This window comes from Geotrypetes seraphini, chromosome 6, assembly GCF_902459505.1.
Source record: "Geotrypetes seraphini chromosome 6, aGeoSer1.1, whole genome shotgun sequence".
Taxonomy (NCBI): domain Eukaryota; kingdom Metazoa; phylum Chordata; class Amphibia; order Gymnophiona; family Dermophiidae; genus Geotrypetes; species Geotrypetes seraphini.
The window spans coordinates 33,150,278-33,174,238 of record NC_047089.1 but is presented as its reverse complement, the minus strand read 5'-3'; the positions used below and the strand labels follow the sequence as shown (position 1 = coordinate 33,174,238).

The 23,961-nt window shown below is 43.3% G+C and overlaps 1 protein-coding gene across 1 annotated transcript in view; it reads left to right on the top strand.

Moving 5' to 3' along the window:
- The first annotated feature begins 259 nt into the window (after positions 1 to 259).
- Positions 260 to 23,961, top strand: part of TRPC6 (transient receptor potential cation channel subfamily C member 6) — a 152,968-nt gene continuing 129,266 nt past the window's right edge. Inside the window, exon 1 of the mRNA XM_033950101.1 lies at positions 260 to 673. Coding sequence (XP_033805992.1) covers positions 540 to 673 — 134 coding nt within the window. The 5' untranslated portion in view covers positions 260 to 539. The remainder of the gene's footprint in view (positions 674 to 23,961) is intronic.

Here is a 23,961-nt window from a genome sequence, read left to right as displayed (position 1 = left end):
GTAAACACTTTCTATAATAGAAGAGACTGTTTCCCAGGCAGAGAAATCTCAGTTTAGTGATCTTTAAAGGACGCTGCCTACCATTTCTGCCAGGAAAGCCCAGCAAATGGGGGAAAAAAAAGAGACAATTGAAACAACCTTTATATGCGTCTTTAGGAAAAAGAGAAAGGCTCTCCTGCAGTGTTAGAGCACAGCAAACAACATAATCCTGCAGCTAGGCACAGTCTCCTATGGGCTGCAGCAGTCAACAGATGATCTGAGAAGAGAGGGGGAAAGAAGCAAATTAGACAGGGGAAATAATATCAGCCAATGGAAAGGGACTCCTCGCTTTCCAATTAGGAGCTGGTTGGAGAAACCAATCGGGAGCCGATCTAGTTTTAATTCAGATGAAATGTTGGGGTTTTAGCTCTAATTGTTTTGCAACGAAAGTATAGTATGAGCCTCGAGCGCATTTGGGCTCGAGGCGTCTCACTTTCTGCCGCTGCCTCTCCGGGATCATACGGCGACGAGGGATTTGCTTCCTCTGCTGCGGAGCCAACATGAATCAAAGCCGGCCCTATATAACTCGCAATAATAACCGTCCGGTCTCCACTACGAGGAACGAAAGCCGAGACTATCTGATCATGAATGCCGACGCAGGAAGCAAGATGCATGCCTATGGCTATTACCCCGAGTAAGTGCTAGATTTAATGATAGGTTTTACAATTTTGCTGTAGTGGTTTGTTTGTTTTTTAAACTGGAGCTTTAATGTTTTCTTTGGATTAAAACTCATGTGCCCTTTATGCATACCGATTGGAGTTTTGCAAAATAAACTCATATGTAAAAAGGTGAGCAAGACAAGAAGCGTGGAGGCTCCTGTGCCTTTTAATTAACCGTGTGAGAACTAGACTATTATTGCAATATTGTAAGTTATAATATAAGTAGTAATATAATTATTATTACTATTTCCCTTTGAGTCATGAAATATGGTTATACATATCCAGGAGGGGTGGGGGGAGGGTTAAAACATCTTTAGTTTATTTGTTAGAGAAGAGTGCAGTAGACTATATTACTTGATTGCTTATGTGTACGCACTTTGTATGTAATGTTAAAAATGAATAAAGAATGAAAAAATAAAAAAAAAAACCCCAAAGAACTAGACTTGAAATTCAACAAATTCCACCTAAGAATGTAAGCGTCTTTCCCTGAGCTTCTTTGTAGTTTACAGAATAGCTCAGATAATGGGAGAGAAATTGCGATAAAGTGGCCATACATGGGAAAAGCCAACTTTGTCATCCTCGAATCGGACCACCTACCGCTGGAACTGAAATCCTTCCCTTGTCAGGCATTACATTAGAAAATGCAGCTGGAAATAGTTTGAAAGGCCACTGTCCAGGTTTCTGCCTCAAATGAACGATTATTTGCTTTAGATATTCCATATTTTAGGGGTGGAGAGGGCTCTGGCATCAAGTTGAGTGACTAGATACTGTCAAAACATGGTTGACTTTTAGGTACAGGATATGTAGTTCATATGCCGAGTACAGGTGGATTTTCTTTTGGTATCCACCAGTATTTCTAGTACCAGCACTTCATAAGGAAAACTTTGCAATGTAGCAATAAAGTTGTGGTATTCATTTTTTTCTCTCAACTCTTTCTCAGAAATGTCTTGCAATAAAGTAGATTTTGACCTTACGGACCTCGCGGATCTAAAACTGCACATCCTTAAAAATCCGAGGTCCGCGCCACTTTTGAGGTCCGTGCCACTTTTAGTCTCTGGCTCTGACAGAGCTCTATGACAAGTTAACTCTGACGGATCCTAATGCTTTTCCTTCCCTATGCTAGGATCCGTCAGAGTTAAATTGCCATAGAGCTCTGTCAGAGACCAGAGACTAAAAGTGGCGCGGACCTTGGAGTTTTAAGGATGTGATGTGCAGTTCAGATTCGTGAGGTCCGCGAGGGAGCCGGAGGCCTGAGCTGAGCTGCAGGGAAAGCGAAGGCGGACTTGTCAATGCACAGACCTTGAATTTTTAAGGAGGTGCGGTTTTAGATCCGTGAGGCCCGTAAGGTCCGTGAGGTCCGTGTATTACCCCTTCCCAATTTTGACAGAGAAGATGGGAATGCTGTTAATGCATACTTTATAGCAAAATGCCAAAGAAGACACAGATGGAGTCACATGGACTATTGAGTTCTTACTGAAAGCAAATCTCAATAGCCAGAAAGCACATGTGAGGGTCATTCAATAAGAGTCTTACTTTTCTGTAAAGAAGAATAGGGTAGTGGTGTACCAAGGGGAGGGGGGGGGGGGGGCGGTCCGCCCCGGTTGCAGCCTTATGGGGGTGCACAGCCGGCCAGGTCCGGAAAATTCAGCAGTGAATGGTCTTGAAACAGCTCCCTTTCTCCCTCCCTGCCCCTTACCTTCGTGGCCGCGAGTCTAAATTACCTTCTTACAGCAGCTGGAGCATTGAAGCTGCATGTGGCTGCCATAAAGGTCATGTCTGACGCAACTAGAAGTTGCATCAGAGACAACCTTTACGGTAGCCATATGCAACTACAATGCTCCGGCTGCTGTAAGAAGGCAGTTTAGACATCGCCGGCCACAGGGCAGGGAGGTTTGTTGGACCGGGCCTGTTGTCAGGGCGGGGAAAGCACCATGAAGGTAAGGGGCAGGGAGGGAGAAAGAGAGGAAAGGTGGGGTGGAGAGGAAAAGACGCTGAAGGGAAATGGGTAAAACAGAGGGGAGAGGAGGACGCTGAAAGCACATGGGGAAGACAAAGGGGGGAGAAGGACGCTGAAAGGACATGGGGAAGACAAAGGAGGGAGAAGGATGCTGAAAGGAAATGGGTAAAACAGAGGGGAGAGGAGGATGCTGAAAGCACATGGGGAAGACAGAGGGGGGAGAAGAACGCTGAAAGGACATGGGGAAGACAGAGGGGGGAGAAGGACGCTGAAAGGACATGGGGAAGACAGAGGGGGGAGAAGGACGCTTGCAGGGAAGAAGACAGAGATGCCAGACTATGAGGGGAGCAGAGGGAAGAAGATGGGTGCCAGATCAATTTGGAAGGGGGGGGGGAGAATGGGAGAGGCACAGTAACAGAGCAAATGGAAGACGCAGAGAGAAGAGAGACAGTGGATGGAAGGAACTGAATGAGAAGATGAGGAAAGCAGAAACCAGACAATAAAGGTAGAAAAAAATTCTATTTCTTTTTTTTTTATTTTGCTTCAGGATAAAGTAGTATATTAGTTGTGTTGATAAAAATTTATAAACAAAGCCCTGCCAGCTGAACATCTCTTTCTCCAGTTCAACAGCCAGAACTGATTTATAAGGAAGGAATAAGCTAAATATTGCAGTACAGAGGCTTGTATGGATGCTGCGGGGATGGTGATGGGGCGGTGAAGGGAATGGCGTGACGGACGGGGCGGTAAAGGGGATGGTGCAGTGATGGGGACAGATTTTTTTCCCGTATCATTCTCTAGTGCTCACGTCAAAAGCTTCCCTCTTACTCAGCTTCCTGTTTCCGCTTTTGACTGACCACCACATTGCCGATCTGAAGTTCTGTTGATGCCAGGGGTAGAAGGATCTTAAGTGTCATCGTGGGTGGGGGAGGGGAGTGCGTTGCAGATCTTGTTGCCAAAATCAGAAAGGTGAGAAAGGGAGAAAGATGGGCCTGTGGTGGATAGAGAGATTGAGAGAAGGGGGCAGATGATAGAAGTGGGGAGAAAGGGGAGAGAGAAGAGGGAAGATGATGGAAGTGGGGAGAAGGGGCAGATGATGGAAGTGGAGATAAGGGGGAGGGAGAAGGGGCAGATGATGGAAGTGGGGAGAGAGAAGAGGGCAGATGATGGAAGTGGGGGAAAGAGAGAGAAGGGGTAGATGATGGAAGTGGGGAGAAGGGAGAGAAAATGCTGAATGGAAGTGGAGAAAGAGAACACATACTGGATGGAAGGAGGGATAAAGAAAAAGGACATATGCTGGATGGGGGGAAGAAGATAGAGTTAGTGAGGAGGGGTGAAGGAAAGGGTGGCATACTGTGGGTAGACATAATGAAAAGAGGGAAACTGAGGACTGCATAATAAGAAATAATTTAATTTAGATGGAGGCAGAAAATAAAGGAAGACCAGAGAAGGAAAGGGAAGAGAAAGAGGAGAGAGAGATGCCAGAGAACGGGGAAGGAGACAGAGATATCAGATCTGAAGAGAGAGATGCTAAAAACCACAGGGGGGAGGGAGAGAAGAAGGGAGAAAGATGCCACACCATGAGGGAACAGAGGGAAGATGATGGATGCCAGACCAAAGGGGGGGGGGTCTAGAGGAGAGATGGCAGGGGGAGACAGACAGTTTCTGGAAGGGGCAGACAGTGGATGGAACGGGCAGATGATGGATTGAAGAGACAGGGCAGACGCTGGAAGGAAAAGAGTGAAAAGAAGATAAAAGCAGAAACCAGAGACAACAAAAGGTAGAAAAAAATCATTTTATTTCTATTTTGTCATTAGAATATATCAGATTTGAAATATATATCCTGCTAGAGACATAACTGGGGACTGCAAAGCCCAGTCAGTGCTTCTTTTAGCTTCCAGCTGGCTTAGGGCTCTCTCGGACCAGGGGGCAGTTGACCTAGTTGCACTCCCCTAACACTATTTCTGTCATGTGTGGCTGCAGTATTCTGTTAGCATGATATTTCTGTGTAGCATTCTATAATAATTTGGCTTGTTCAGTTTTCTTGATAGTAGAAGGGATATATGTGAAGGGGAGGGGAGACAGGGGTTTTGTTGGTCCTTGCTCTGTATATTTATATTTATAAAATGACAATTTTACAGAATATTGTTTCTTTTTATACTTTAATAAAATATGTTCAATATAAAATCATAACCGAGACTTGTGCGGATGGGATCAGATGGTTTGCGGAGACTGAGCTTGCGGAGACGGGGCAGAAATGTGTTTTTTAAATTTCAGTCTTAGTAGTTTGCCGGTCCAAAAAATAATTCTTTTATTTCTGCTGGTCCACGGGTATACAAAGGTTGAAAAATACTGCTCTAGAACAGAGTCAGCAGGTGCGCTGAGGTGCAGGAAGGTCCCTAGATGACTCATCTGCCGGCTTTGCTCCGGAAGAAGTAAGTTATGTCGTAGGGGGTGGACCCGGCAGACGCAGTGATCGTGGGTCCTTGCCGCAACTCCCTGCGTCTGCTGGGTCAAACCCCCCCCCCCCCCCCGACGTAACTTACTTCTTCTGGAGCAAAGCCTGAAGTCATCGCGGGACCTTCCAGCATGTGGCTGCTGACTCTGCTCCAGAACTAGTACATTGGAGTGGGGTGGACAGGCAGCCAGCAGCTACAGTCATTGTGAGAAAGGAGCAGGACCTTCTCTGATCTGTTTATGATCCCCTTCTTAATAATTCCTAGCATTCTGTTCGCCCTTTTCGCTGCCGCTGCGCATTGTGTGGACAGCGTCATTGACTTGTCTACAAGTACTCCCAAGTCTCTTTCCTGGGGGGCTCTCTCCGATACTCTTAGGTGCCAAGTAGTGTGGCGCTTAAGCGCAATTTTATAAAAGTTTGGCATACTTTATAGAATTGCGCCTAGTAGCGCCTAATGTGGACTTAGGCATCAATAGGCGTCCTAACCTTAGGCGCATCGTAGTTATGCCAGGGTTATGTTGGCCTAAATGAGTGCGCTTAAGTCCAAAAAAGGTGTTTACAAGCAAAATATGCTCATGACCCGCCTTTTAACACACACCTACTTTCTGGTAGGTGCCTTGAGTGGCGTAGTGAGGGTGTTTGAGGCTATAGCTTTAACCACTTTGCCACATCTCATCTTGGACATCTCAATTCCTGTTTCTATGTTCTGTCTAAAATGGGGCTTTACAAATACTTTTAGCTACCTACAATGTGGACCATGTTTGTTCAAACTGCACTTTTAATCCATCTAAGTAGCCATTTATACTTTTATAAATGGCTTTAAAATATTACTTTCATAACACTGACAGTGTACCTGTGGGAGAGTGGTCAAAGGAAGATCAGAAAGACGAGTAGGCCAGGCTTGTGCTGCAGACAATGTAATTGAGGCAACATCCAACATAAAAATTCAACAGTGTCTTTTCAGCAGCCTGGTCAAAAAGAACAACAGAAAACAGAAATCGATCGGGTTTTGCCGGGGAGACGATTCTTCAGGCTCGATAAACTGAGGGACCTTGCCTCTCTAACAGTTAATGTAAACAGTCCAAGATGCTAGTCTGGAAGATCATATTCTCTGACTTTGCAGGAAAAGAGATTTATTTTTTTTTCTTCAAGACAGGAATATTAAATATTGACAGTTAATTACAATTACAAGACAATACTTCAGTAAAAGGATTTTACTTATTCCTGATGCTCACAGGCACTAAACATGTCTCTAAGGTCAAGACGGCGGTTGATTTATTTTTTTTAAATAAGTAAAATAAATAGATAGGAGTTATGAGTACTATAAGGAGAAGATTTTACTGGAATTTGATACCCTAGTAGTTCTTTAATCTCTTTCTCTACTGATATATAGGGCTAGATTCTGAAAATGTCACCCAAAAATAGATGCCAAAATGATGTGCACCGAGCTAGTATTCTGTGAAGGGTGCTCTGTGCTGAGTGAGGAACTATCCATGTGAGGAGGGCAGTGACCTCTAGTGGTTCATATTATTATTGTACACTCCTCCCTCCATGTTCATGGGGGTTAGGGGCAAAGCCGGCCCATGAATAAGAAAAAATTGCAAATAACTTTAGGGCCAGCTCCGACCCACCCCTGCCTCTCTTCTGCCTCTCAGACCCCTCCACAACTTAGAGCTGACTCTGACCCATCCCCTCCTCCTGGATGACTCCACAACTTACTTTTTAAAGCCTGGTGGTTTAGCGGTGAAGCGGGGCAGAAGCGATCTACAATCCTGCCCCGTGCAGAGCCGCACTAGTAGGAACTTGTGGCAGCCATTTATGTTCGCAGATCTGCATAGAGCAGGAGCGTATGAAGTTCGCTCCTGCCCTGCTTCATTGCTAGACCACCAGGCTTTAAAAAGTAAGTTGAGGTGGGGGGTGGGTCAGACTCAGCCCTAAGTAAGTTATGGAGGCTTTAAAAAGTAAAACCCACAAATAATCAAAGTTGCGAGTGCCAAACCCCTGAATATGGAGGTGGGAGTGCATTGTGACTTTTTATGCCACCCAGTCTTTCTAGCCATTAGACGAGCTTTCCTTATCTGTAAAGCACTAGTTAAAGGAGATTTCATATTGGAGGACCCAGACCTAGTGCAGCGTGAGGCCTTATTGCAAGGAGTTGGAACAGCATCGCATGCTTTATCCTGATTATCTCAAGATGACACTGAATGCTTGAGTGTTTGTTTGGAATCCCCTTGGTAGAGAACGACACCAAAGTGTACGTGTTTAGCTATTAGCGAAGTATATTAAATATCTGTTTTCCATAATAAAATGCAGATATTGAAAGTTCATTTAATAAAATACTGCTAGATTTTTTTTTTTGCATAAAATGGCTTTTTAGTCAATGTATCACTGCTGGGTGTGAAAACACAAGTTATAACTATAATACCAAGAAATTTTGTTCTGTTAAGGAAAAAGAATTTCAAATTTTAAGAAAAACTGAGCATTATGTAATCAGTGGCTTTGAGTAACCCCAGGATGGGCTTTAAAATTTTTTTATGATATTAATGGGAAAAACTTCAGTTCACACAGTTTTTCCAACTTGGATATATGTTCAACTCTAACGAGATAAAGGTATCTAGACTCTTCCATGGGCTCAGTGCTTGAGAGCTTCATGGCTTCACTAGTCAACTGTGATCTGGGGTGAAACACCTGGGAAGGCTCTGTTCTAAACACATATTCAGTGCCAGGAGCCATGCATGTTTCGGCATTGAATATCCTGGATTAGTTCAATCTTTGGTTGGGAGCATCATACAAGGCACATACTCCAGCAAGCTATTACTCCAGTAGTTTATAAGATATAAACATATGTGTGTCTGTGCGTATAAATGTATAAGATAAACCCAAAAGCAGATGGGTACATTCCATGGAGTAATCTTAAAAATTGAAAGTATTTAGTGTAAAGCAATTTTTAATGAAGCGAAAATAACACAGCAAAAAGATACAATCATGTGGAAAAGCAACAAGTTCCCCAACGCTCACCCACCCCCCAAACCCAACCCCTCCCCAAACTACCCCCCAACCAAGACCATCAATTTTTCAGTTTTATAAAGAAAAGTATCTTATGTCCTACACACTCAATCAATTTCCTGCCATTCACTCTTCTCAAACACACAAAAAGCCAACTTGTCTCCAATCACTTCATGGCATAATGTTATTTGTGTTTAATTTTCTATAAGGCACTTCATGCATCCTTTTTAGATTTATTTGAATAACTTTTTTTTTCTGGTTTGTAAATTGTCTATTTGATCTGATCTCTCAGTGCCTGACAGGTATATAGTGAAGAGTCACACGCATCCCTTCAATCTTGCTCTTAGGGAGAAATGTTAATTTGTCGCAGTATATCTGTGATCTTCTGGACATGTTTTATTCTCATTCCTCTTCACTAAGGTTAGTACCCACAACTCATGATTAGTAGCACTTACTCCCATAAGAGCCTTAAAGGACCTAGTCCGCTAGGGATACAGGACCCAACATGGTCCGTGTTTCGACAAAAAGTCTTCTTCAGGGGTCCCTGGGGGTCCTATAAAGGTGAGTACGTGGGAAACAATTGTGTGGTGAACCAGAAGTGAGACACTGCTTGCATTTGCTTTTCCATTGCAAATGCAAGCAGTGTCTCACTTCCGGTTCACCACACAATTGTTTCCCACGTACTCACCTTTATAGGACTCCCAGGGACCCCTGAAGAAGACTTTTTGTCAAAACGCGGACCGTGTTGGGTCCTGTATCCCTAGCGGACTAGGTCCTTTAAGGCTCTTATGTGGATGATTTACTTTTATGTGGATGGAATTATTTTATGTGGATGATTTTAGTGTACCTTTGGAACTTTGATACTTTCAAATAAAGTCCATTTGGGAACATCGTCACTCCACAGAGTTTTTTTTGTTTTCTCTGGATTTTCTTCTTTGTGGATATTTTGGGGTCAATTCTTTTTGTTTTTTGCACTTACTCCCATACCAAAAAATCCAAAAGCAGATCTCTCCATGACCTCCAATTACAGACCCATCACTGGAATACCTATCCTAACAAAAATCATCGAGACCCACGTAAGTAAACAACTTGCAACCTACATCGAGCAATATTCATGTCTCCACCCGACCCAATTCGGATTCTGTCAACAACACAGCACTGAACTTCTCATTAGAGAATGACACGGTGACAAAATTCATCACCGTTCTCGTTCTCGCGGATAACCGCGGGAAATCATCTTCATATCATTCTTTAAGGAACGAGGGAAGAATCAGAATATGAATGGCCAAACCACTGACCCTCAAGCTTTGCTTTGAAGAATGCTGGTATAGAAGGACTGAGGTTGAAATAGACACTAAAAAATGACATGGGATTATTTCCCGCGGTTATCCATGGGGACGGGAATGGTGATGAATTTTGGCACCGTGTCATTCTCTAATTCTCATCCTCACTTTAATCACAAAAACCAAACTACTCAGTACGGGACGCCAAGCAATACTCCTGCAATTTGACATTTCTGCTGCCTTTGACTCCGTGGATCATCTCCTTCTATTAACAAAACTGTCTGAAATTGGCATAACAGGAACAGTGCTAAAATGGTTCTCTGACTTCCTACAAAACAGAGAATACATCGTTAAAAAGAATGAAGAGATCTCCAAAGCCTGGCAGGCCTTCTGTGGGGTACCTCAAAGCTCTCCACTTTCCCCCATCCTGTTTAACCTTTTTATGAGTTCCCTCAGAAACATCAAATTTGATGATGAAAGCATAATGTCCTACGCAGATGACATTTTGCTCCTCATCCCTACAACCAACAACCAGTCAGATGTCACCAACAACATCTCAACCAATACTGACATAATCCAAAATTGGGCAAAAATCAACAAGCCAGTGGCGTACCTGGGGGGGTGGTGGTGCGGTCCGCCCCGGGTGCATGCCCTAGGGGGGGTGCATAGCGGTCCGGAATGTCTTGCTCTACTGTTTAGAAAGACCTGCACCTCAGCGCGGCTGCCGGTGCACCCCCTCCGATATACTTGCTTTGGAGCAGAGTCGGCAGCCGTGCTGAGATGTAGGAAGGTCCCGCGATGAGTACGTCTGTCGGGTCTGCTCCGGAAGAAGTAATTTACGTCGGAGGGGGTGGACCCAGAAGACGCAGGGAGTTGCGATGACTGCGTCTGCCGGGTCCACCCCATCCGACATAACTTACTTCATCCGGAGCAGAGCCGGCAGATGTACTCATCGCGGGACCTTGCTGCATGAAGGGAGCAGGACTTCAAGAGTGGTGGAGGGAGAGAAAGGGGGAAGGGTGGTACTGACGGAATTGGTGTGCAGGGAAAGGGAAGAGAGGCATCAGGGGAAAGGATACTGGATGGACTTGGATTGGAGGGAAAGAAAGGGGGTAGATGCTAATTGAAGAGGGGTGGATAGAGAGAGAAAGGGCAGGCATTGGATGGTAGTGGGGAGGGTAGAGTGGGAGCCTTTGTTAGATGGAAGTGCGGATGGGAGAGATAAGGGAGCAAATGCAGGAAGGAAATGGGAGGAGAGAAAGAGGGGAGCAGATGCTGGATGGAAGTGGACAGACAAAGGAGAAGGTACTAGATGGAAGGGGTAGAGAACGAGGGCACATGATGGAAGGAGGGGATAAATAAAAGGAGGGCACATGATGGGGGGAAAAGCATTGAATTAGTGAAACACTGGAGGGGGTGAGGGAAAGAGGTGGCGAGCTGTAGGTAGACAGTACAAAAAGGAAATTGATGAGAGGATAGTAAGAACGTAATCTAGACAGATGCAGAAAATAAATTGAAAAGGAAAATGAGGGAAAAAAAGGGAAAGGGATTGCAGAGGAGAGGTGTGGGAGAGGGAAGGAGAGGAGAGAGATGCCAGACCAATGGGGGTGAAAAGAGAGATGGAAGGGGGAGCCATACAGTTTCTGGAAGGGGCATAGAAGGAGAGAAGATGCCATATAGAGGCAGAGAGACGGCAGACAGTGGATGGAAGGAAGAGAGTAACAAGAAGATGAGGAAAGCAGAAACCAGAGAAGACAAAGGTAGAATAAAAATTTTCTATTTATTTATTGCTTTAAGAAACATGTGTCACTCTTTCTGTGGTGTTGCATTGTATGCAGAGTCTAGCTTCTTGCTAGTTCAATTTAACCTTTGTCTATGTATTTCTATCTTATCCCCCCTTTTTATAAAACTGTGGAGCGTTTTTTAGCGCCAGCCGTGATTGTAGCAGCTCTGATGCTCAGAATTCTACCACCATGGCTAAAAACCACACTACAGTTTTGTAAAAGCGGGAGGGGTTAGTTTGTGATTACATATTCCATACTAGGCAAAGGTGTCTTCTGTGTTCTGTGTGTTCAAAAGACATGGTTTTCTGTTAGGATTGACTGCAGGATTGATCTGTACTAGTCTGGCTTGTTTAGTTTTATAATGGGTGTATTAATGTACTGCTCACTGTAGTATGTAAGATGCTGCCTTTTTCCTAGGTATACTCTTGTGTGACGTTTGGATTGTTACTAAAAATCATGTTTTTCATACAAATGGGGGGCGGAGGGGGGGGGGAAACGATGGGCCCCGGGTGCCACATATGCTAGATACGCCACTGCAACAAGCTAAAACTAAACCAAACCAAAATCTTATACTTCCACACAGCCTAACAGACAACACCGACAAGCATCACTCTCCGATCGGGCCACACCCTCGCTGTTGATAAAACATCTAAAATCTAGACTGCATTCTTGATTCCACGCTAACCATGGAAGCTCAAATTTCTAACATCGGAAAAAGTCCCTCTTCATCATGAGGCAGATAAGACTCATCAGACCATACTTTCATCAGCATCACTTTGCTCTGATTGTACAGTCGATGATCCTATCACAGCTGGACTACTGTAACGCTGCCTACATGGGAATCAACATCGCACTGATCCATAAAATGCAACTCATACAAAACATAGCTGTAAGACTAATTTTCAACCTGAAAAAATACGACTCAATATCAGCCTTCATCAAACAACTACACTGGTTATCCATTCCATCGCGAATAAAATTTAAAACTTCATGCATCATATACCAAATAATACACGGAAACTCAGCAGCTCCACTCATCCAACTCTTCTCAAAGGCATGGTCTACCTCCCGCAGAACCCTTAATAGGATCCTACTAAACCATCCTTTAACAAAGAATACAAACAAATTTTTCACTTCATGCTTACCTTCCTAGGGGTGAAAACCTGGAATGACCTCACTGAAACGATCAGAACGGAACCCAAATAGACCACATTCCGGAAAAAACTGAAAACCTACCTCTTTGACGCTTGAATTCTCTGTTCTTCCCCTGCCCAAATGTTCCCCCCATGTCTCCTCTCCTTCTCTCCCTGCCTCTCTCCATTCCCTCTTACTTCTCTTTATAAGTCGCCTTGAGCCTGCTTAGGTATGTGTGACACAGAAAGAGAAGATTAGATTAGATTAGATATGAAGGACCTGATTCACTAAACTTTCTCCTGACCCCTCCTCTCCTCCCCTAGGGAGAGAGAATGTGAGAAAAGCGTCGGGGAATCATGCCAGTATTTCCATTTGAGTAAATACAAATCATGCGACTTAAATGTTTGCTATGCCCCCACACATTGTGTCATCATTGTTTGGTGAGTGCAAGGTGATCGTTTATTCTGTCTTCTGTATTTGACAGATGCATCTTATGAGCCCTGCACCCTCAAATAATGTGGCAGCTGTGAGACAGAGAAAAGCCAGAAGGAGGCATGCTCATTTATCTAAGGGAAATAAAGCTACACCGAAGACTCAAGAAAATTGCTTCAGTTACTCAAGAGATAAACTGTATTTTGTGTCTCTGTTTCTGAAATGCATAGTAACTAGACTACCTGGTAAAGGGAAATAGAATAAATTAGAGAGAACTGCAAAGAGCATTTGTACAAATATTTAATTAAAATTGTTGGAATCTGTTTTCATACTGCTTCTTAAGAACCTAAGAGTTGCCATGCTGGGATAGACTGAAGGTCCGTCAAAGCCAGTAACTTGTTTAGAACCCATTGGCAGAAACCCAAAGAGTAGCAACATTGCAGAGCTGAGATTGTGATGTCATAAAGCCTCATTCCACCAATGCCTAAGAGTCAAACTCATCGGTGATGTCACAATGCCTTGATTGTCCTATACTTGGCTCACATAAGAATTGCCATACTGAGACAGACCGAAGTTCCATCAAGCCCAGTATCCTGTTTTCAACAGTGGCCAATCCAGGTCACAAGTACCTGGCAAGATCCAAAAACAGATTTTATGTTGCCTATCCTAGAAATAATCAGTGGATTTTCCCATATTCATCTTAATAATGGACCTGCAAAAGCCAGGTGTAAATGCTCATGCGCAACTAGTGGCAGTTAGATGTGCAAATGCAGGTAGTCTATTACACACTGCGCCAAAATTCTAGGAACATTCCTGTCCTGTCCGGGCCCCTCCCGTGGAGATGTCCCATTTGGAACTGAACACAAAGAAATCTAGGGGCACATGTTATAGAGTTGTAGGGCAGATCCGCGTGTAACTCCTAATTACTGGCAATTACCGTATTTCCCCGCATATAGGCTGCCCCTCTGCATTGGCTGCACCCATGTATAGGCCGCAGAAAAGGACGGCCTATGTTTAAAAACTGGAAGATAAGCTGCCCTATGGTATTAGCCGTGGCTTATCTTCCAGTACCTCCCCTGCCTTTGTCAGTTATCCCCCCCCCCCCACACACACACACTCCTGGTACCTTTTCAGCTCTCGCAGGACTCATGAGAACTGATGTCAGTCACTCAGCAAGCGGCCTATATATGGGGAAATATGGTAAGCGTTTGTTAATGGAAATAATTGATATAATCTAATTATCTAATTTATGCATAGATCTGCAGTCCACGCCCAAATTTGGATGGCCTGTATATAATCTACAGGTTAGTGAAGGATCACTTTCTCCAATTCTAGTATTATTTAAAATGGTAAAAACCTGATCTCGATTTGTTTCATCCCACTCACGGAAACTCTGACAAGAGATTCAATGGCTAGGCAAAGCTGGGATTTATCTCCATGGCCCAAGGAAAGACTGCAGGCACAATTTTTCTTTTCCAAAATAAAAATCTTTACTGAGAGAATTTTCTTCAAAGTCAAACAGTGTAAGTTAACAGTTTTTTTCTCTTTCATAGAATACGATTTTAGAGGGCAACATGATTTGAAACTATACTAAAAAAACAAAACAAATTACGACCATATAAATAAACTCAGCTTAATGGGAATGAGTCAGCACGAGTTCAGCAAGGGCAAGTGTGTGTGTGTATGTATGTTTCAGCTTAACTCTGAAACGCGTGGACAGATTTCAAGCAAGCGTGGCTATACATATCACTTACTATGTGGGAAAAAATACCGTGGGGGTGGGAAGGGGGTGACGTAAAAATATTCAAAAACGACAGATATTAGTGTGTAACCCATAGTTTTCAGGCTCATTGAGATGAATTCCTCAAACCCTAATACCACCAGATCCTCCCACAAATTAAAACTATCCTTCCCCTCGCTAAAAGGCATTTCCCACACAGGAAAGCTAGGGACCTCCCTCCACTTCAAAATCACTGAGCTCTGGAACAACCTTACCTCCCCTCTTTGGAACTTGAGCTCTCTCCAAGTTTTCTGCAAACATCTGAAAACCTGGCTTTTCTCAAAAAATGTAAGTCTCCCTCCAACTTAGGAATCAAGGAAACTCTTATATCTTGGCATCCCAAGTCCTGTAAATTTTCTTCACACTTCTACTTCTAACCCGCTGTTGTAGTTCCTTCCTATTTCTCCTACTGTAAACTGCGTCGAGCTCTACGAACGTGGAGATGATGCGGTATACAAACCTAAGGATTAGATTAGATTACCGATGCTGTTTAAGTCCAAGTTCAGCCCCATACAGAGGGCCATTGGGATCAATAAATATCCGGGCAGCACCGGGTGATCTGCTAGTTAGGAAATAAAAACATCAGTGGCTTAGCAAGGATGAAGGGCACCTGGGGCATTGGCGCCCCTTCCCTGCCCTCATCTCCCCACGCTTCTTCCCTGGCCCCTCCTGCCACACACGTGCCGCTTCCCTTCCCCTGACCCTCTGTAACATTCCTGGTGTGAGCAGCAACTCCCAACCTACTGCCGCGTAGCTATAGTTCCTCTTTCCCATACTAAGCTGCGTGGAGGTTTCTACAGCAGCCCAGAGCGCTAAATGCTCCAAAACTCATAGAATTCCTATGAGCTTCGGAGCAGCATTGGAGCATTTAACGCCCCGGGATGCGGTAGAAACGTCTATTGCAGCTTAGTAAATGAGGCCCTAAATTTGCTTTCTTTATAAAATCTTCAAGTAAGTAATGTAATGTAATGTAATTTATTTCTTATATACCGCTACATCCGTTAGGTTCTAAGCGGTTTACAGAAAATATACATTAAGATTAGAAATAAGAAAGGTACTTGAAAAATTCCCTTACTGTCCCGAAGGCTCACAATCTAACTAAAGTACCTGGAGGGTAATAGAGAAGTGAAAAGTAGAGTTAGAGGAAAAATAAAAATAAAATAAACATTTTAACAAGACAGCATTGATCTAAATACTTTGGAAGGTAGAAGAGAGGAGAGAAAGGAATAGAAGCAGAAGGGGGAGCCGTTGAACAGTAGAATTCTGGAGAAATTTAAATGATAGAAATAGAACAAAACAAAGACAAAAGGCAAAACAATAGATAAGATTAAAGATAAATCATAAGCTGGAAAGAAAAATAAAATAAAACTTTGTTTTCAATCCACGGTTTCAGCGTTAGTGATGAAGTGGAGCAAGTAAGTTTAGGAGGAGCGATTGACGTTTCCAGAAAGGGCTTCTTCAGGGAAGAGACTTGGCAGACAGTCCCAGGATGCCTATGTCTCCTCCCCTGCGATGTTCTCCCATCCATGCATTCCCTCCCAGACACACTGCCCGTGCCCCAGTGTTATCTCTTAATCACATAAATTCAAAACCACCATTGTAGGTCTAAAAACTGATTGTGTCCATATGTAACACAAGTATAGGAGTTTTTTCCCCCCAAAAAAACACCCATACTTGTAATGCTGGCAATATGCAGGTTTTATCAAAACTTATCTCAAAATATATAACTTTATATGCAGCAACTTTTTAGGTAAGGATTTTGCATCCTGTTTTTAAGTCAAATATCAAGTGATTTATGTCCAGCAATGGATAATGTCCATAATTTAAAGTGCGTTGAAGCCTTGAAGCTGATAGTGGAGGGGAAGGGAGCGGGAAAGAGGCTGATTGATGTTGGCGAGTTAAGTTGGCGACTTAAGTGGGTTTATTTAGATCAGTAACAATTGATCCAATCCATTATCTTGGTTGAAATCAGTAGGACTTCTTGCTGATGCGACTTCCAGCCTCATTAAATGAGCAGAACTCTGCATTTAGGTGCACCTGATCAATCAGTCATTTCTGGAAGGGTTTATACCATGACTTTTAAAGACATCGGTGCTTTCATCCATAATCAAGAAGGTGCAGAATAGTTGGGGGGAGGGAGGGATCTGATCTGGCAGTCTACAGATTGACCTCAATCCTGCCTATTTTAATGAAAGTGGTGGATAATGTGGCTTTAAGTCCACTTTGAATTTTATGGTTTTATTAATGCTTGATAGAATGCAGTTTAGAATAATAACAAATCTCCATAATAAGAAAGGAGCTCGGAACAGAAGAGGTCTCCACTCACTCCAGGGTCGCCTGTGCCCAGACAGACCTGGAAACTATTTCAAGAGTATATGAAGTGGCTTCTAATTAAAAAGCTATGCAGAAAAAAAAGAAGGGATTTCAGCAAGGTCTTAAATTTAGGAAAAGTTGGTTCCACATGGAGAAATTGACTTGTGGATTCAAACTACCTTGAATTTCCAGCCTGACTGAATATCGACCCTCCCCATCCCCCCCATTGTCTGAGAGGAGATCGAGGGAAAGAGAAGAAACAAAAAAAGGGATAGTGAAAAAAAGGGAAGAAAAAAGATCAAAAGAAAGAATCCAGCTACGCATAAGAAAAGCTGTTTTACATTAAAAACCAAAACATTTTGGATAGGGCAAATTTCAGGCGCAGAATCAATCAGACACTATTGTGAAATCCCAGATCTTTCCTGTTGCCAGTGTTGAACCTGCTGTCTTAAAATTGAAAGCTGGATTGTACTCGTACTTCTTCTGGGCTTCCTTCCACAGAAACTGCTCATAACTCAATGGAGGTAAAGTGATTTTGCTTATACTCGTAATTCTCACGTATTACTCAACAAGAATATAAAAGGTGTTGTGTTTCTTGTGAAGCATGTGTTTCTGGTGATTCATTATCAATTGTTTCCCCTTTAATTACTGCAGGTCTTCATGCTGCTCAATTATGAAGTTGGAAGCTATTATTCTACAAAATAGGAACAGTTAAACATCATGTTAATGTGTTTCTTAAATGCTAAGTCTATAAACATGCAACAACACAATCGCTTTGACGTTTTAAACATTCAAAGACCTCTGTGGTTTTGCTGCTCAGCCACAGAAACTTTTGCCATGTGGGCTTGGTGCACCACTCTCAGTTGGAGCGCTAGATGACCAAGGGCTAAAAAGGGTTCTCAGGGAAGACAAGGCCATAGAGGAGATATTAAATTAATTCTTTGCTTTGGTTTTCACCAAGGAAGATGTGAGAGAGATACCAGTGCCAGATGGTATTCAATGCCAATGAACCAGAGAAACTCAAACAAATCTCTAACACTGGAAGATGTAGTGGGTTAATTTGACAAACTGAACAGTAGCAAATCACCTGGACCAGATGGCATACATCCCAGAGTCATGATATAATTGAAAAATAAACTTGTAGAGCTGCTATTAGTAATTTGTAATTCATCTTTAAAATCCTGCAAAGTACTGGAAGACTGAAGGGTAGCCATAGTGATGCCAATTTTTAAAAAGGGTGATCCAGAAAATTAGACTGAGTCTGAGGAAAATTAGAAAGTCGTGGGATAGGAGGTAATGCCTTATGGATTAAGAACTGATTGAAAGATAGAAACCAGAGAGTGTGTTTAAATGATCAATATTCTCAATGGAGAAGGGTAAATAGTTGGATTCCCCAGGGTCTGTGCTTTTTACCATATTTATCAAAGATCTAGAGATGGGAATACGGTAACTAGTGAGATAATTAAATTTGCTGATCACACAATGTTGTTCAAAATTGTTACATCCTTGGGAGACTAGGCATCAAAATGGCAGATGACATTTAATGTGAGCAAGTGCAAAGAGATGCATGTGGAAAAGAGGAACCCGAACTATAGCTACGTGATGCAGGGTTCTACGTTAGGAGTTATTGCCCAGAAAAAGGAGCTAGGTGTCATTGTTGAGGAAACGTTAAAACCCTCAGCTCAGTGACTAAGAAAGCAAATAGAATGTTAGGAATTATCAGGAAAGGAATGGAAAACAAATATGAAAATGTTGTAATGCCTTTGTATTGCTCTATGGTACAGCCACACCTCGTATACTGTGTGCAATTCTGGTCACCATATCTCTAAAAAGATATAGCGGAATTAGAAAAGGTGCAGAGAAGGGTGACAAAAATGATAAAAGGGATGGGACAACTTCCCTATGAGGAAAGGCTAAAGCAGCTAGAGATCTGCAGCTTGGAGAAGAGATGGTTCAGGGGAGATATGATAGAGGTCTATAAAATACTGAGTGAAGTGGAAAGGGTAGATGTGAATCGCTTGTTTACTGTTTCCAAAAATACTAGGGCTAGGGGACATGCAATAAAGCAACTAAGTAGTAGATTTAAAACAAACTGGAGAAAATAGTTCTTTACTCAACGTGTAACTAAACTCTGGAATTCATTTCTGGAGAAATGTGGTGAAATCAGTTAGCTTTGCAGGGTTTTAAAAAGGTTTCGATAATTTCCTAAAAAAAAAAAAAAAGAAGTCCATAGGCCATTATTGAGATGGCTTGGGGGGAATCCACTGTTTATTCCTAGGAGAAGCAGTATATCTGTTTTTACTGCTTAGGATCTTGCCAGGTTCCTGTGACCTGGGTTGGCTACTGTTGGAAATAGAACCTTCGGCTTGATGGACCTTAGGTGTGTCCCAATATGGCAATTCTTATGATTTTAAAAATAATAATTTTATTTTTATATACCGCCAAAGCCATAGTAGTTTGAGGTGGTATACAATAAGAAGAGCTGGACAGTGAGTGAAAAAGAATAACAATGAAGTCTTTGGTTACATAAAGTCACAATGTAGGGATATTGAGTACATGTGATAAGAGTACAGGGGAAGGTTTAAGAGTTCTTGGTTACAAATCAGTTAAACAGGTTGGTTTTAACTAGTTTTCTGAAGTTAAGATAGGATGAGGAGTGCTTGATATTGCCTAGCCAGCCGTTCTGTTGACTTGCTTGGAAGGCTAGAGTTCTGTCAAGGAATCTTTTGTATTGGCAGGTTTTTATTGTAGGATGGCTGAACATATGTATTCTACGTGTAGGCCTGGTGGAACAATCCAATTTAAAATGGGAGACCAGGTATAGGGAGGGGCCATACCAAGAATAGATTTGAAACAAAGGCAAGCAAATATGAACAGTACTCTTGCTTCTAGGGGCTGCCAATGGAGTTTTTGATAGGGGGTTAAGTGATCCAATTTTTTAATGCCAAAAATCAGTCGCACTGCTGAATTTTGAATGATTCGGAGTCTTTGAATGGTTTTCTTAAGGGGTCCTTTAACCAAACTGTGGCCTTAGCATGTTCTTACATGGATCATTCCTGTGTGTTAAGGCCATTTCTACCGCTGGGGTAAAGTGGCTGATTTTTTTTTTTTCTATTTTTCCTTATTAATGGCTACATGCTAATTATCCCATTAGCACATGAGCCCCTGTCTCCACCCATTATATAAGTGGCAAGGGCTCCCATACTAAGCATATGCTAATTGGTTAGCAAGTAGCAAAGTAGCTGTGCTTACACATTAGCATAGAACATGCCCCCTCTGCCCCAACCCACTCAGCTATAAAATAAATTTCATTTTTTAGCACATGGGTAGTGCGAGCACGTCCCAAAATTATTGCGGGATGCCCCAGCGTGCTCTGTAGTAAGCCACTTTTTGCTGCAATAAGCACAAGTTAGTGAATACAGTGGCGTAGCGAGGGTGAGAGGCGCCCACGGTATTCGCTAAAGATACACATCTACATTTTTAACTGTGGATCCCAAAAAGAGACTTGGCATGGGCGGCCTCCCCCACCCTCATCTCCCACCCCCCCTGCTCCTTCCTTGCTCCCACCTACTGTGATTGCCACCCCGCTCCCACCTGCATGCACGCCCCTTCCTTTCCCCCGTACCTCTAGTTGAAGTTGTTGCATGCGGCGGTCAAAAATGTACTCCTTGCGACCCCGTTGGGCTCTCCCTCTGACGTCACTTTCTATGTATGACACCTGGAAGTGACATCAGTGGGAGAGCCGATGGGGTCACGAAGAGCACATTGCTTGACCGCCGCGAAAAACAACTTCAACTAGAGGTATGGGGGAAGGGAAGGAGGTGCGCGCATGGAGAGGGGGGCGGAGAGGAGGAGGGGGTGTTGATGCCCCACCAACATGGCGCCCGGGGCGGATCGCCCCCTTGCTCTCCCTTACTACGCCACTGAGTGAATACCACAGCTTAGTAAAAGGAGCCCTAAAACACTTACCCCTTCTTTTACTAAGGTACGCTAACCGATTAGCGCACGCTAAACGCTAATGCATCCATAGACTGATATGCACGTGTTAATGTTTAGCATGCGTTAAATCGATTAGTGCGCGCTAAGTGGTTAGTGCACCTTAGTAAAAGAGGGTCTTAGATGACAATCCATAAGGTAGCGCCTACGTGCAGTTACACATCTAACTACTATTAATGCCTTCCATTTTAGTGCCAAAAGTCAATGGAAAGGGAATGAATAGTTCATCGGTCTGTCGATGCTGTGCTTATTGTAGCGAATTGGGAGTGGAAAATATGCCTACCTGTGATTGCATGCATATCGTATACAGTTAGACTTTTTGGTTGTGTTTTGGTTTATTTATTTGCTCCCCTTGATCTGTTATAACATTTTAAAATTATAATGCGTCTGGACCAGGGGTGCCCAACACGTCGATCGCGATCGACCAGTAGCTCAGGAAGGCAAAGTGAGTCGATCGCGTAGCCCATCCCGGGCTCCGTGATAGACTCGTGTTGCCGTCTTGATCTACCGGGCCGATCAGCCTTCCTCTCCAGTGTTCTCTCTAGAGCCTTTTAGCTGGGCGGTCCGCCCAGCTGTCATCTGCTGCTGCCGCCGCTGCTGAACATTAAAAAAACAAAACAAAAGAAGCCGGCTTGGAGATTTCAGCCCGTAGCGAACTTATGCTCCGTGGCTCTAACGTGTGCGTGCCGGCTTCCCTTCTCTTCCCTCCGAAACCGGAAGTTATGTCCGGGGGGGGGGGGGGGAGAAGGGAAGCCGGCACGCACATGTTGAGAACCCTGAAGCAAGCGTTCGCTATGGGCTAAGGCGGGAGACAGGTTAGTGAAGCATTTGCTCTTCTTGCTGCCGGGTCCTGCCTACTTTCTGTTTCCGCAAAGGCAGGACCCGGCAGCATTTCCCCCAATAGGTCGATCGCGATCTTGGGCCAATCAGCCTTCCTCTCCCCGACGGCATAATTGACGTCGGGGAGAGGAATGCTGGTCGGCCGAAGCAGGGAGAGCTTGGGGCCTGTTATTGGTGGCGTTTGGGTCCTGGTCCCCAGTGGCAGTGGCTTGGGGGAGGGCAGATCAAGATGGCAGGCAGGGGGACAGAAGGAAAGAAGAGAAACAGAAAAAAAAGAAAGGGAGGCAGAGAGAAAGAAAGGGCAGGGAAGAGGAAGGAAAAGTTGGGGGAAGGAATGAGGTCTGGAGGAGAAGAAGCATACAGGCTAAAAGAAGGGAAGAAAGATTGGATGCACAGTCAGAAGAAGAAAGTGCAACCAGAGACTCATGAAATCACCAGACAAGGTAGGAAAAATTATTTTATTTTAAATTTAGTGATCAAAATGTGTCTGAATTTATATCTGCTGTCTATATTTTACACTAAGGTCCCCTTTTACTAAACCGCAATAGAGTTTTTTAGCGCAGGGAGCCTATGAGCGTCGAGAGCAGCGCTGGGCATTCAGCGCAGCTCCCTGCGCTCTAAAAACTGCTATCGTGGTTTAGTAAAAAGGGAGGGGGTATATTTGTCTATTTTTGTATGGTTGTTACTGAGGTGATAGTGCATAGAGTCATCTGCTTTGACCTCTTTGAAAAACCCCGGAATAGGAATGATAATTAACATTTTCTATGCGTACAGTGTGCGTTGTGTTTTTTTTTAATTTTATTGTTGGTAGATCATTTTGACTTGGTCATTTTAAAAGTAGCTCGCAAACCCAAAAAGTGTGGGCACCCCTGGTCTGGACTATTCTAGGAACCACTGCGTTTAAAAAAAAAAAAGGTATAAATTCTGGGACCTTTGCTGTGTTTTTTTTCCACGAATCCTTCTGCTTTTCTTACCATATGCTTCTATATTTTGCACTAATGCTCTTCTGCTTTTCCTGAATTAGATGAGTCATGCGCAGTTTGTAATCTGAAGTTCAGATAAACTGCCTCTGGAATGGATGAGTTATTGTGTATCAGGGAGAAAGCAAGCTAGGTAGCTTCAGTATTCCTCAGCTAAGCTTGTGGCTAGCTTTAAAAGCTATCTTTATGAAAAACCCTGTTTTTTTGTCTCTTTCACAGGTAGCATAATGCACAAGAGCGATAATTCTTGTATGTGATTTGTGCTTCTATGAGCAGCTGCTTGCACATTTTCTCACATCAGTCACAGTAGAGCTATGGATTTCCTTTGGAATTCTTAACAATTTTAATGGCTTAGACTATAAACATTGCTTAGAGTTTGAGGTAATTTTATAATGCTTTTCTGAAAATAATTCATCATTTTACCACGGAGATTGCTTGGGAGTACAGTATACTCGTGTAAAAACCCACACTTCTGATGTATAGACAAACTTTTATGAGGAACAAGTATAGGCATTTGTGAGGGACAAAGATAGAGCTGGGACAGAACTGCAAGATACACTTGTGTTTTATAATATACATTATGCGTGCGGGACCTTCAGGGGATTCATCCTACCTCCTAAAGGCCCTGAGGGTACTGCTCTGAATTTGATTGGTTGAGCGGGTAACAGGTAGGTGCTGCTCAGCCAATCGAATTCGGATCAGTACTGTCGGGGCCTTCAGGGGGTTCAGAGAATCCCCAGCTCAAGAGCCTTGCTTTTTTTTTTTTTTTTTCTGTTTACTTTTTCTTTGATACAGTTTGACTGGTTGAGTAGGCTGTCTATTCAACAAATCAAACTGCATCAAGCAAAAATAAAAAAGCAGGGTTGTAGAGCTGGGGATTCACTGAATCCCCTGAAAGCCCTCATCGTATGCCATTACTTTAAGGGCTAAATTCAGTAAATGGCACCCAAATGTGGGTATCCAGAGAAAACCAAAAAAACTCTGTGGAGTGACGATGTTCCTAAATGGACTTTATTTGAAAGTGTCAAAGTTCCAAAGGTACACTGAAATCATCCACATAAAATAATTTCATCCACATAAAAGCCTTAAAGGACCTAGTCCGCTAGGGATACAGGATCCAACACGGTCCACGTTTCGACAAAAAGTCTTCTTCAGGGATCCCTGGGGGTCCTATAAAGGTGAATACGTGGGAAACAATTGTGTGGTGAGCCGGAAGTGAGACACTGCTTGCAATTGTATAAACCATCACATCTACTGTATATTAGGCACAGATCCGCTGTATTCTTTAACACTGCACACAAAT